The sequence below is a fragment of the Sciurus carolinensis genome, chromosome 9 (genome assembly GCF_902686445.1).
Source record: "Sciurus carolinensis chromosome 9, mSciCar1.2, whole genome shotgun sequence".
Taxonomy (NCBI): Eukaryota; Metazoa; Chordata; class Mammalia; order Rodentia; family Sciuridae; genus Sciurus; species Sciurus carolinensis.
In genome coordinates, this window is record NC_062221.1 from 73,280,469 (window position 1) to 73,293,044 (window position 12,576).

Below are 12,576 nucleotides of genomic sequence, written 5' to 3' on the forward strand. Positions count from 1 at the left end.
GCAAATTGATTCTTGGATTGATTCATAAGTAAGTGGGGAAGGGAATAAAAGTGCATCTATACTAAAGTCAACATTAAAAAGTGTGTATATAGACAAACACTGAAGAGAACAGGAAAAATTGACAGTTGCTGGTTTAGAGCTGCAATTCTCAGCTGTGTCAGGTGGCAGAGGGACAGGTCAGATGAAAGTCACGGAATACCATAGTGGTGGTAGCATATTTAACCAGCATGGGCTATATATGACTACCAAATGCAAAAGTAAGTGCTGATATTTTTAAATCCCACTTCTCATTTTTTTCATGTTGCTTTTATTACTTACTCATTCTGCTTGGTCCTCACCAACTGAAATACAGTAGAGTTACCAATATTTAGGAAAAACTGGAAAGGGAAACATCTTAAAGTTGAAAAAATGCACTCTTTTTTTGCATAAAGATAAAACACCATATTCAATTCAATGAGGGCATAACCCCAAATTATGCACTACAGCAACATTGTTTATAAATACTGAGAAAGTGCTGGAATTGTGGGGGATGTTCTGTAACATTTCATTTATTGTTATTAAAATGTTGTTTGTGCAACAAGAAAGAAAAGGAAGAACCTTGTGCTCATGCAGGTTCCTCTGCCGTTGTAAGGCCAGGGTCACTTGCTTCTCGGCTTTCTTCACTAGCTTTTCATCCTCTTGGAGTGCATGGCTGGTGCGCAGCTCCTGGATCAACTCGAGTCGCTTTTCTTTCCCTTCAAACATCTGTAGCAAATCAAATCAAAGAGAGATTGGCATGTTACCATCCCTTTTTTCCCAGAACTAGGAGCTTCACAAATGTGAGGCACTTGTGAGCAGAGACTTCTGTTCTGCTGGGATCCACAGAGCTCGAATTTGGTCCTCTTTTCTGTGCGTCAGGGGCTCAAGCAGAGAAAGGTCAGAGAAGGTGACAAAAACAGGGTCATGATAAGAAATTAGAACCTTCCCCTCAACTTCAGGTGCTCCTTCCCTAAGAAACCTGAGGGTGGCATTTTTATGGTTGTGTTTTCATTTCCAATAAATGTGCCCCTGGTTTGTAATACACAACCTGCAGTCTGAACTTACCTGCAGCATTCCTCCTGGGAAATACTGAACGGAGGGTAAAGAATACTGCTGAATCCAAGGTGGCTCCCTTATCCAACTTCCCTGAAATTACTGCATGGACCAAAGTCTTTTAAGAGTTACAGCTTGGGCTGGGGAGATAGCTCACTCGGTAGAGTGCTTACCTTGTAGGCACAAGACTCTGGGTTCGTTCCCCAGCACCGCAAAAAAAAAAAAAAAAAAAAAAAAAAAAAAGAAAAGAAAGTTACAGCTTTCTAGGGGTAAAATTAACTGGAGTTTTAAATAATCCTTTTTTTTTTTTTTTTTTTTTCTTAAGTAAAGTGTGCCTGCTCTAGCTGCACAAATAATCTGGCTAAGGCTTTACAGTCAGGAAGACCAGAGTTGAATTGGCTGGTAGTTAACTAAACCTCTCTGACTCAGATTACTTGCCTATAAAATGAAATTCCTAATAGAAAAAAAAAAATGAGATAATATATGCAGAACAAAAAATATATAATGTCAGCATATAATAGGGGTTCTGTTATGGCTTAGATATTAGGTATCCCCCAAAAGCTCATGTGTGAGACAATGTAAAAGAGTTCAGAATGAAACGATTGAGTTATGAAGGTCTTAACCTAATCAGTGCATGAATGCTCTGATAGGGATTCACTGGGTGGTAACTGTAGGCAGGTAGAGTGTGGTTAGAGGAGGTGGGTCACTGAAAGTGTGCCTTTGGGGTTTATATTTTGTCTATGGTGAGGGGAGCTCACTCTCTTTAGTGCTCGTTCTCCCCCCCCCCCCCCCCCCCCCCCCCCCCCGTCTCTTTCTTTCATTCCATGACCCGAGCTGCTTTCTTCCTCCACAGCTTTCTGCCTTACCTCAGGCCCAAAACAACAGAGTCAGCCATCTATGGACTGAGACCTCTGAAACCATAAGCCCCAAATAAACCTTTCCTCCTCTATGTTGTTCTTGATGGGTCTTTTGGTTACATCAATGAAAAATTGACTAAAACAAGTTCAAAACTGGAGTTACATTGTTAGTCATTTCATTTATAATGCAGGTATTGCTAACCATGCAAATTCAAATAATTGTTATGACTCAGTGGAAAATTAGGGAAACCATTTAATTTGTAAAGCTTTAAAAGTCAAAATTCAGGTGAGAAATTTTGTTGAATAGGTAATTCCAGGGATGACATAAGTTTCATACTACCTTATTTACAACTGTGACAAGAAGCAGTCAGGTCCTTCTACTCCTTAACACGGGGCCACCCACGTGGACAAACAACAGCACCAGAAGGGGATGGGTAGGTGAATTAGGAGGATAGCTGAATAGGATAGCAGGATGCAAGAGGGAGTTCACCCCAAGGACCCAAGCACATATGCATTCTAAAAACCTCATCCTCAAAGGAGAAACACGGTCTGTAGTTGGACCTACACACCATGTTCTGAACGACTCTGCCCCGGAGTAAGCTTTGAAGGTAGATCACAGCCATTTCTACGTCTTCTTCTTCCTGAAAGAACAAAGGGAGAAGAACCAAGCAGCTTAAGAACAGCAGCAGTCCAAGCATCAAATATTTTTTGAAGATTTATTTCAAGCAAGAAATGATGCTAGATGCCAAAAGAATTTAAAGTGAAATAAAGCACAATCTCTGCCCTCATTAAATATGTAATATTTCAAATAATGTTACTTCTTGTATCATTAACATATTATTTTTCATCATAATACATCATTACAAGATGATATTAAAGCAAAAAAAAATGATAGGACTGCTATGCTATCCTTTCAAATTAGGCCAATTCCAAAAAACAAAATCTTTCTAGAAGCAACAAGTATTGCTTAAAATATCCTTTTATCTATAGTATCTTCATGTTTAATCATGAGTTAGCAAAGAATATAACTAGTCCGCAATGGGATGAGGTACTTCTCACAGGAATTTAACTAATCTGGTAAAATCAGAATACACTGGAGAAGATAATCTACAAAAATCACCTTTAATAACTGTGTAAAAGCAGAAAGATCAGGATCTGGAAATCGAATTAAGGTGCCTTTCAGTGTAAAAGAAAGTAACAGCCTGACTGGAGCACGTGCCACCCAAGGCCTGCATGATGTCCAGAACAGAGCAGTGCGGCCAGTCAGTTGGGAGTGCTTCAGTCCTCTACAGAGGCCACCCATCACAGGTGCCGGCAGGCATTCATGAGAGCTCTTGTCAACCCCTGCCCTGATGGAGCACACCGGCCTTCTGAGCACAGCTGGACATTTTGTGGGGACTGCCCTCTACAAAGAGATGCTGTGCTGGCCAGGCAGAGAGAGAGCTCAATCTACCAGCAGGTCTATTTCTCTCAATAAATAACTTTGCACTGTGGCATCTCGAGCAGTTTTTTAACCAACTCTGGCATCTTGCCCAAGGTGAGTTTGGTGAGAAGTGGCCCTGGTTAGGGGGACTTGCCCAGAAGCCAGTCTCTCCTTGTGACACCTCTGGCATTCCCTTCCTTCTTGACTCCCAACAGTCCTCGGCCATTCATGTGGGAAGAGAGACGGTATAGTAACTGATTGTCTTTTAATCTTCTTTTTCTACTTGGCATATGTGAAAGATCACCTTCTGACGCCTATTTTTCATCAGAAAATGTTTCGTGCTTTCTGATTTTATTCTTGAAAAAGATTGGGTTTAGACTTCATTTCACTATGCTTAGTTTTACACGTAGTTGATGTTTGATATATAAGAATAAAGACAAAATCAACTTTAAATCAGAACTTGACAGAACAAATGTGTTTTTTTCTATATAGTTCCTTGCCTTAATAAATATGTAATATAAAATTTTAAAAAATAAAATAAAGCTGAACTTGAGAAACTGTTAAATTAGATTTGTTTCCAACCCAAACTATCCTAAAAATGAACTGACTACAATACCAAATTCTGAATTTCAAATAAAAGTTTCAAACTTACATTGGAACTCATTTCCAAGGTTGGAGTTGGAAGCCGAGGCTCAGGTATGGGGTTTCTTTGAAGGAGGCGCAGAGGTTTCTTTGCTTCCAGAGCTTTATTCTTCTTTTCCAACAGTGCCTGAAATAATGTCAACTAATGTCATCCCTTTGCTTTGTATTCTCCTCCACTAACAGATCGAGGCTGCAAATCTGAATATTAATCAGAAATAATATTTCTATGGCTCTGGCACGTCAGCTTGAGAAAATACAAACTGGGGTGTATGCATTTCCCACAGGGTGCTATGATACTCCTAAGGAAAGGGTAAACACTAAATAAATATGGCACGTATTCTTAGGGAATCTACTTTAATCAAAGATTTGGGAATTTAAAGGATTTTTTGGTGTGTATATGGTACTGGGTATCAAACCCAGGGTCTTGCACATGCTAGGAAGTGTTCTACCACTATGCTTCAACCCCAGCCCCCTTTGGAGTTTTTAAAAGGTTCTGTCTTATGTGCACACAAGCAAAACTCCAACTCCTGTTTTTCCACATGAGCTAATTTGCTGTTTCACATGAATACCTGAGCATTAGGAAAATTTCCTGTGCAGCACATGATTGAAGTTTTTGGTATGTCTCATTGTTACTAGGGAAACTGAAGCCCCAATAGATGCCAAACATCTCCAAGTGGAGAAGAGATCTTTCCTTTGGCCTTGAAACCTGAACACCCAGACTTTAAAAAAATTAACTTGTTTTCTAGTGAAAGAGTATATTTGTGTTTGTATTTTTACATATTTTTTAAAACTTTTGATCACTGAAATAACACATAATGTGCAAATAACACATAATGTAAGCTTTTGCTCACTGTTTCTAATTTAGCTCATGGGGAATATTTTAAAGTTAGAAGTACCAAAAATTCTGATCGTCATTTTAAAATCACACTTTGCTTAATTTTTCATCGTGTAATAAACTTTAAATTATATTTTCCATAAAACATAAATACTATTTTAAACACACACACATACACACACACCTGAAACTGGTAAAAAAAAAATGCAAATTATGAGTAAAATTTAAACCATCTAACTGTGGTTGTAATGGAGCCTCTGAATTTGCCCCCCAAAAAACTGACAGCAAATGATATATCAGCTCTACAATAACCACAACTGGTGAATCCATAGGAAGCAGCAGCAGTCTAAAAGCAATTAATAATTATAAAAGTCTTGAGGGAAGAACCCTGAACAATACCACATGAAACCATCTCACAACCAATCATCCATAATGGATTATGTTGATAAGGATGTGGGGAAACAGGCACTTTGTATACTGCTAACATTGATAAATTATTTATGTAAGAACATTTGGCAATATCCACAAAATAATAAATACACATCCGTGTGGTCCAGAATTTCCATGTCTAGGAATTTATCTTCTAGATATGTTCACATACATGCCAAGTTATATGCAAAAAAAAAAGGTTACTCACTGCAGTATAGTTTAGTTGTTTTGGTTTTTGTTTTCAGGATTGGGGGTTGAACCAGGTGCACTCTACCACTGAGTTACATCTCCACCTCTTTTAACCTTTTATCTTGAGACAAGGTCTAGTTAAGTTGTCAGGGGGACCTTGAACCCCCTGCCTCAGACTCCCAAGTAGCTGGGATTACAGGTGTGAAGCACTGTACCTGGTTTGCAGCATTGTTACAATCTATATCTATCAAAAATACATTTTTGTACATTTATACAATGATATCACAAAAGTATGAAAAATAATATGAAAGTTTCTTGGTAATATTGACATGAATAGATTTCCAAGATATACTAAGTAAAAAATGCAAGAGTAGAACAGCATATATTATCTATTAACATATGAATTATAAAGAATTTTAAAAGATACTTATATGTGTTTAGATACATTTGATAGTACCTATTCTAAAATATACTAATGTACATGAACATATATGTTTCTGTGCAGGTACATATTTAAATACACTCACATATATTTGCTTATATCAAATTTCTCTGACATGAATCTAATAATGTGATTTTCCTCTAGAGAGAAAACTGCATGACTCAGAGACAGGGATGTAAGAAAAACAGTTAAGTTAATACTCTTAAACAACTCATGAATTTTGAACTATGTAATATGTTTCTTAGTCAACAAATTAATTAATTTTAATACAAGAAAAAATGAGGGACTGGGTTGTAGCTCAAAGGTAGAATGCTTACCTAGCATATGTGAGGCATTGGGTTTGATCCTCAACACCACATAAAAATAGATAAATAAAGTAAAGGTATTATGTCCATCTACAACTAAAAAAAATGTAAAAAAAAAAAAAAGAAAGAAAAAATGACAAAATATCCAAATTAAAAAGAAAAAAAATTCACAAAATTGTCACAATTGAAAGATAAACACTGGGTCAAGAAATCCCATGAAAATAATAATCAAGCAAAAATGAGATTTTCTTTGATCTCAGACTCATAATTATCTTGAAAAGTGGAGCTAAGAGAGAATAAGTGTGAAGGAACATGAGAATATTTGAGAAAATGTTTTTTTTTAATCAAACAATACATTTTAATAAGCTCAAAAGGCAAATTTAAAGAACTGTATTTTACCCAGGGATTTTATAAATGGAAGAACAGGTGGACTGGTAGATTTTTTAGTCTATTTTATGACATAGGCAATTTCACAAAGCATCAGGAACATATTCCAGCCTAAATTTTGACCAAACTGGCCTGAAAATACTACACTGTGGCAACTTTTTACACTCTTCTGAATATTTCTCCTCCATGATTTCTATGACATAGCTCATAAAATATTTTTTTAAAAAACTCCTTACTCACAGAAAAACAAAGGTAAGAATTATAGCAGATATCTAGTCAGAAACAATGTAAGCAAGAAAAAAGTGGAGTAAAATCTTTGAAGAGAAATTTATAAAGAACTTACAAAACTTTACACCAAAAATACAAAGAACCCAATCAATAAATGGGACAAGGAACTGGACAGACACTTTTCAGAAGAACACATACAGGCAATTAATAAATATATGAAAAAGTGTTCAACATCTCTAGTAATTAGAGAAATGCAAATTAAAAAAACTCTAAAGATTTCATCTTACTCCAATCAGAATGGCGATTATCAAGAATACAAGCAACAACAGGTGTTGGCGAGGATGTGGGGAAAAAGGTACACTCATACATTGCTGGTGGGATTGCAAATTGGTGCAGCCACTCTGGAAAGCAGTGTGGAGAATCCTCAGAAAACTTGGAATGGTCCCCCTTTTGACCCAGTTATCCCACTCCTTGGTTTATATCCAAAAGACTTAACATCAGCATAATACAGTAACACAGCCACATCAATGTTTTTAGTTTCTCAGTTCACAATAGATAGATTGTGGAACCAACCTAGATGCCCGTCAGCAGATGAATGGATAAAGAAACTGTAGTATATATACACAATGGAATATTATTCAGCCATAAAGAAGAAGAATATTATGGCATTTGCAAATAAATGGATGGAATTGGAGAATATCATACTAAGAGAAATAAGTCAATCCCAAAAAACCAAAGACCAAATGTTTTCCCTGATAAATGGAGAATGATATATAATGGGGGTGGGGGTGTGGGGAGTGAGAGAAGAATGGAGGAACTTCAGATTATGTAGAAGGAAATGACAGGGAGGGGGTATGAAAAATGGTGGAATGAGACAGACATCATTACCCTATGTACATGTATGATTACATGAATGGTATGAATCTACATAGAAATGAAATGAAGTACCCCATTTGTGTACAATGAATCAAAATGCGGTCTGTAAAAATTAAAAAAAGAAATAATTTTTAAAAATTTAAAAAATCTTTGAAGAGTTGGAAGAAGAAAGAAAACAAATTACAATTCTATATCCAGCAAAATCACTCTTCAAAACTTAAAAAAAAATTAAAATCAAAACTTCTTGTATTTCAAAGGGTATTATTAAGAAAGTAAATGGGAGAGAACTTTGTGAATCATCTATTTGCTAAGGGTCCGGTCTTCAGAACATAGTACTTTTAAAAATATTTTATCACCGGCACTTTCATAAATATGGTTCTGGATTTTTAAAATAATGTAAACCTTAAGACTAAGAAGATACATCATCTGGACATAAGCCTAATATTTACTGAATCTCTTCTATTCAATATTCCAAACTGGGAGATTCCATATAATTGCATCTTACTCCAAATCCAAAAGGGTAGATAAAAACAAGTACATTAAAATAATATGAAGCCTCAGATGCCTAGAGCTACAACAAACATCAAACACAGCCCAGCTTCTAACCAAATTAATATAAATTCCAAACTGCGGCTTATTTATCTCAGTTACCATTACATTAGCCCAGATGTTAAGCTATCAATAAAAAATTAAAAGGTCTGCCAAAAAAAAAACAAAAACCAAAAAATATAATTTGGATAAACAAAGCAACCAGACTGACATATGACATTCATGTTCAAATTATCAAACAGGAATTTAAAATAATTATAATTAGTATGTTAAGTAACTTAATGAAAAACAAAGATGAAAATTTTTAAATAGAATAGAAAAGTAAGGCTAGAAATCAAAATACAGTAAGAGAAATGAAGGATGCCTTCAACAGGCTCATAAGTAGACTTGATGCAATCAAGGAAAGAATCAAGGAACTTGAAGATAAGTCATTAAAAACTTCCCAAACTGAAATGCAAAAAGAAAACAGAATGTAGAGAAGAAAACAGAAAAACGTTAATGAATTATGAGATAATATCAAACAGTACAAACTAGGCAAAATTAGAAAGCCAGATGGAGAAGAAAAAGAAGAAATGGAGCAAGAGAAATATTTGAGGTAATAATGGCTGAAAACTACCCAAAATTACACTGAAGGCACCAAACCAGAGATCCAGAAAGCTTAGGGAACACTAAGCAAGATACATACCTTAAATAAAACAAACAAAAAAATAGACATAATATTTAAATTAAAGAAAAGCAGAAACAAAGAAAAAAATCTTGAAAGAAACCAGAGGAAAAAACACCTTAAGCTCAGAGGAATAAAGAGAAGAATGACAGTAAATTTCTAATCAGAAACAATGCAAGCAAGAAGAAAGGAGAGTGAAATCTTTAAAATGTTAAAAAAGATACAAATTCTATATATATCTAGCAAAATGATTCTTCAAAACTAAAAAGATCAAAATTAATTTTTGGGTGTGTGTTTTAAAGCATATTTATTAAGAAAATGAAAAGACAGTTCACAGAATGGGAGAAAACTTTGGAAATCACATATCTGATAAGGGTCTAGTCTCCAGAATATACAATAAACTCTTACAATTCAACAATAAAACAAAAATTTTTTAAATGGGTAAAGGATCTGAATAGACATGTCTTCAAAAAAGATACAAATTACCAACAGGTACATAAAAAGATGCTTGACTTTATTAATCATTAGGGAAATGCAAATAAAAATTACAATGAATTATCACCTCACACACACTGTTCAAACATAATAAAAAAAAGATAGATGGAAAGGTTGTGGAGAAACTGGAACTCTCACACATCGTTGATGTGAATATAAGACAGTCTGGCAGTTTCTCAAAAGTAAAACATAAGTTACCATAGGATCCAACAATGCCACTCCTAAAGATATGCCCAAGAGAATGGAAAACATGTCCACACAGAAACCTGAACACAAAAGTGCACTGTAGCATTACTTGTAATAGCCAATAATAGAAACAATTCAAATATTCATCAGCTGATGAGTGGATAAATATAATGTGGCTTATCCATGTGATGGAATATTATGCAGTCATAAAAAGAATGGAGTACTGAGATGTACTGGAAAATGGCTTGACCTTAAAATGCTATGCGAAGTGAAAGAAGCCAAATACAAAAAGCCATTTAATGCATGATTCAATTTACACAATATGCTCAGCATAAGCAAATCCAAAATGAGAAAGTAGAACATTGGTTGTGAGGAGATGAGGAGAATACATTTTAAAAGGGTAGATTTTTATTGTATATGAATTATACCTCCCTCCCTCTACAATAGTAAAGGAGAAAGACTCTTGAAATAAATAGAAACTGAAGTTCACTGCCAGACCCATGTAAGAAACAATAAAACAAGTTATTCAGGTCAGAAACTTAGATGTATGTATAAATACATAAACAAAGGAAGGATGGCAGAGAAAGAATAAATAAAATTAAATTAAATCTTTTCTTATTTTTTTAATTTTTAATTGAACTAAAAGATAACCATTTGTTAAAGCAATAAGAGTAAAAATGTATTGGGTGATTACAACTTTTGAATCAAAGCAATCACAGGGATGGGAGACAGGAAATGGGAAATCTGCTATCAGGTACCTGTCTTATACATTGAGAGGTATAGTATGATTTAAAGGTGGACTTTGATTATTTTATATGTATAATTATATACTAGTTCACAAAGAAAGCCTCACTAAATTTCAAAGAAGAGATATCACATAGATTATTAGCTCTGATCACAGTGGAATTTAGTAAGTTAATTGGAGAAATGAGTTAAAATCCCTACATATTTGGAAATTTCAAAAACACTGTTAAATACTCACAAATTCAAAAACCACAATGAACATTTTTAGTTATTAAAATAATAATGACAAACACTACATATCAAAACTAATGGATTGCAGCAAAAATCAGTGTTTTGAAGGAAATGTTCAGCTTTAAATACCTATATAAATTTGATAAGTGCCAGAAAAAATTCAACAAAGACACATTAAGACCTTAAGTATCCTTTGCTGAGAGAAAGCTTTTTGGTTTGAATCTATCCCAATTATTGATTCTTGCTTTAAGAGCCTACAGAGTGGGAGAAATCTTTGCCACTCATACGTCAGATACACCAAGAATACAAATAACCCAATCAACAAATGGGCTAAGGAAATGAACAGACACTTCACAGAAGAATCAACAGATATATGAAAAAATGTTCAACATCTCTAGTAATAAGAGAAATGCAAATCAAAACTACACTAAGATTCCATCTCACCCCAATTAGAATGACGATTATAAAGAATACAAGCAACAACAGGTGTTGGCGAGGATGTGGGGAAAAAGGTACACTCATACATTGCTGGTGGGGTTGCAAATTAGTGCAGCCACTCTGGAAAGCAGTGTGGAGATTCCTTAGAAAACTTGGAATGGACCCACCATTTGACCCAGCTATCCCACTCCTCGGCCTATACCCAAAGGACTTAAAATCAGCATACTACAGAGATACAGCCACATCAATGTTCATAGCTGCTCAATTCACAATAGCCAGACTGTGGAACCAACCTAGATGTCCTTCAATTGATGAATGGATAAAGAAACTGTGGTATATATATACAATGGTATATTACTCAGTCATAAAGAATAATAAAATTATGGCATTTGCAGGCAAATGGATGAAATTGGAAAATATCATGCTAAGTGAGATAAGCCAATCTCAAAAAATCAAAGGACGAATGATCTCAGATAAGCAGATGATGACACATAGTAGGGGGTGGGAGGGAGGGAAGAATGGAGGAAGGAGGGACTGTATAGAGGCAAAAGAGGGGTGGGAGGGGTGGGGGAAGGAAAAAATAACAGAATGAATCAAACACTATTATCCTATGTAAAGTACTACTACACAAATGGTATGCCTTTACTTCATGTACAAACAGAGAAACAGTATGTATCCCATTTGTGTACAATAAAAATAAATTTTAAAAAAAACCTTAAGTAAATTAGGAATAAAAGGGGACTTCCATAAACTCACAAAAATCGTCCACAAAACATTCTTACACATCATACTAAGTGGAGAAAAACTAAAAGCATTTCCTCTAAAATCAGGAACAAGACAAGACTGTCCACCTCATCACTGTTATTCAATATAGTCCTCAAAACATTAGCTAGAGTGATCAGGCAACAAGAGGAAATCAAAGGGATACAGAGAGGAAAAGAAGACATCAAACTGTGTTTGACAATAATATGATCCTATAACTAGAAGATCTGAAAAAAAACTCTACTGCAAGACGTCTAGAGCTTATAAATGAGTTTGGCAAAGTAGCAGAGTACAATATCAACACCCATAAATCAATAAACTTTCCTATACTCCAACAGTGATTCAGTCAAGGAAGAACTCAGGAAAACCATCCCATTCACAATAACCTCAAAAAATAAAATAAAATAAAATACTTAGAAATTAATCTAACCAAGGAGGTAAAAAGCTCTACAATAAAAATCATAGAACACTGAAGAAAGAAATTGAAGACAACCTTAGAAGATGGGAAGACCTTCCCATGTTCTTGGAAGGGCAGAATCAATATTATCAAAATGGCCATACTACCTAAAGCAATATACAGATTCAATGTAACCCCCATCAGAATACCAATGACATTCTTCCCAGAATTTGGAAAAACAATTCTTAAATTCATTTGAAAGAATAAGAGACCTGGAATAGTTAAAGCAATACTAAGCAAGAAAAGTAAAGCAGGCTTTTGCTGAAAAATGTTCAACATCTCTAGCAATTAGAGAAATGCAAGTCAAAACCACTCTAAGATTTCATCTCACTCTAGTCAGAATGGCAATTATCAAGAATACAAGCA

At 35.0% G+C, this 12,576-nt stretch overlaps 1 protein-coding gene across 3 annotated transcripts in view; it reads right to left on the reverse strand.

Annotated features, from left to right (window-relative positions):
• The window catches only part of Cfap91 (cilia and flagella associated protein 91), a 60,655-nt gene that overhangs the window by 23,189 nt on the left and 24,890 nt on the right, over positions 1 to 12,576 (reverse strand). For all 3 annotated transcript variants that reach the window (XR_007110335.1, XM_047565560.1, XM_047565561.1), the window contains exons 11-13: positions 4,004 to 4,120; positions 2,498 to 2,569; positions 598 to 744 (exon numbers count right to left, since the gene is read on the reverse strand). Coding sequence is in view for 2 of the 3 variants with exons in the window: in XM_047565560.1 (XP_047421516.1) it covers positions 598 to 744; positions 2,498 to 2,569; positions 4,004 to 4,120 (336 nt within the window). In the remaining variant the exon portion in view is untranslated. The remainder of the gene's footprint in view (positions 1 to 597; positions 745 to 2,497; positions 2,570 to 4,003; positions 4,121 to 12,576) is intronic.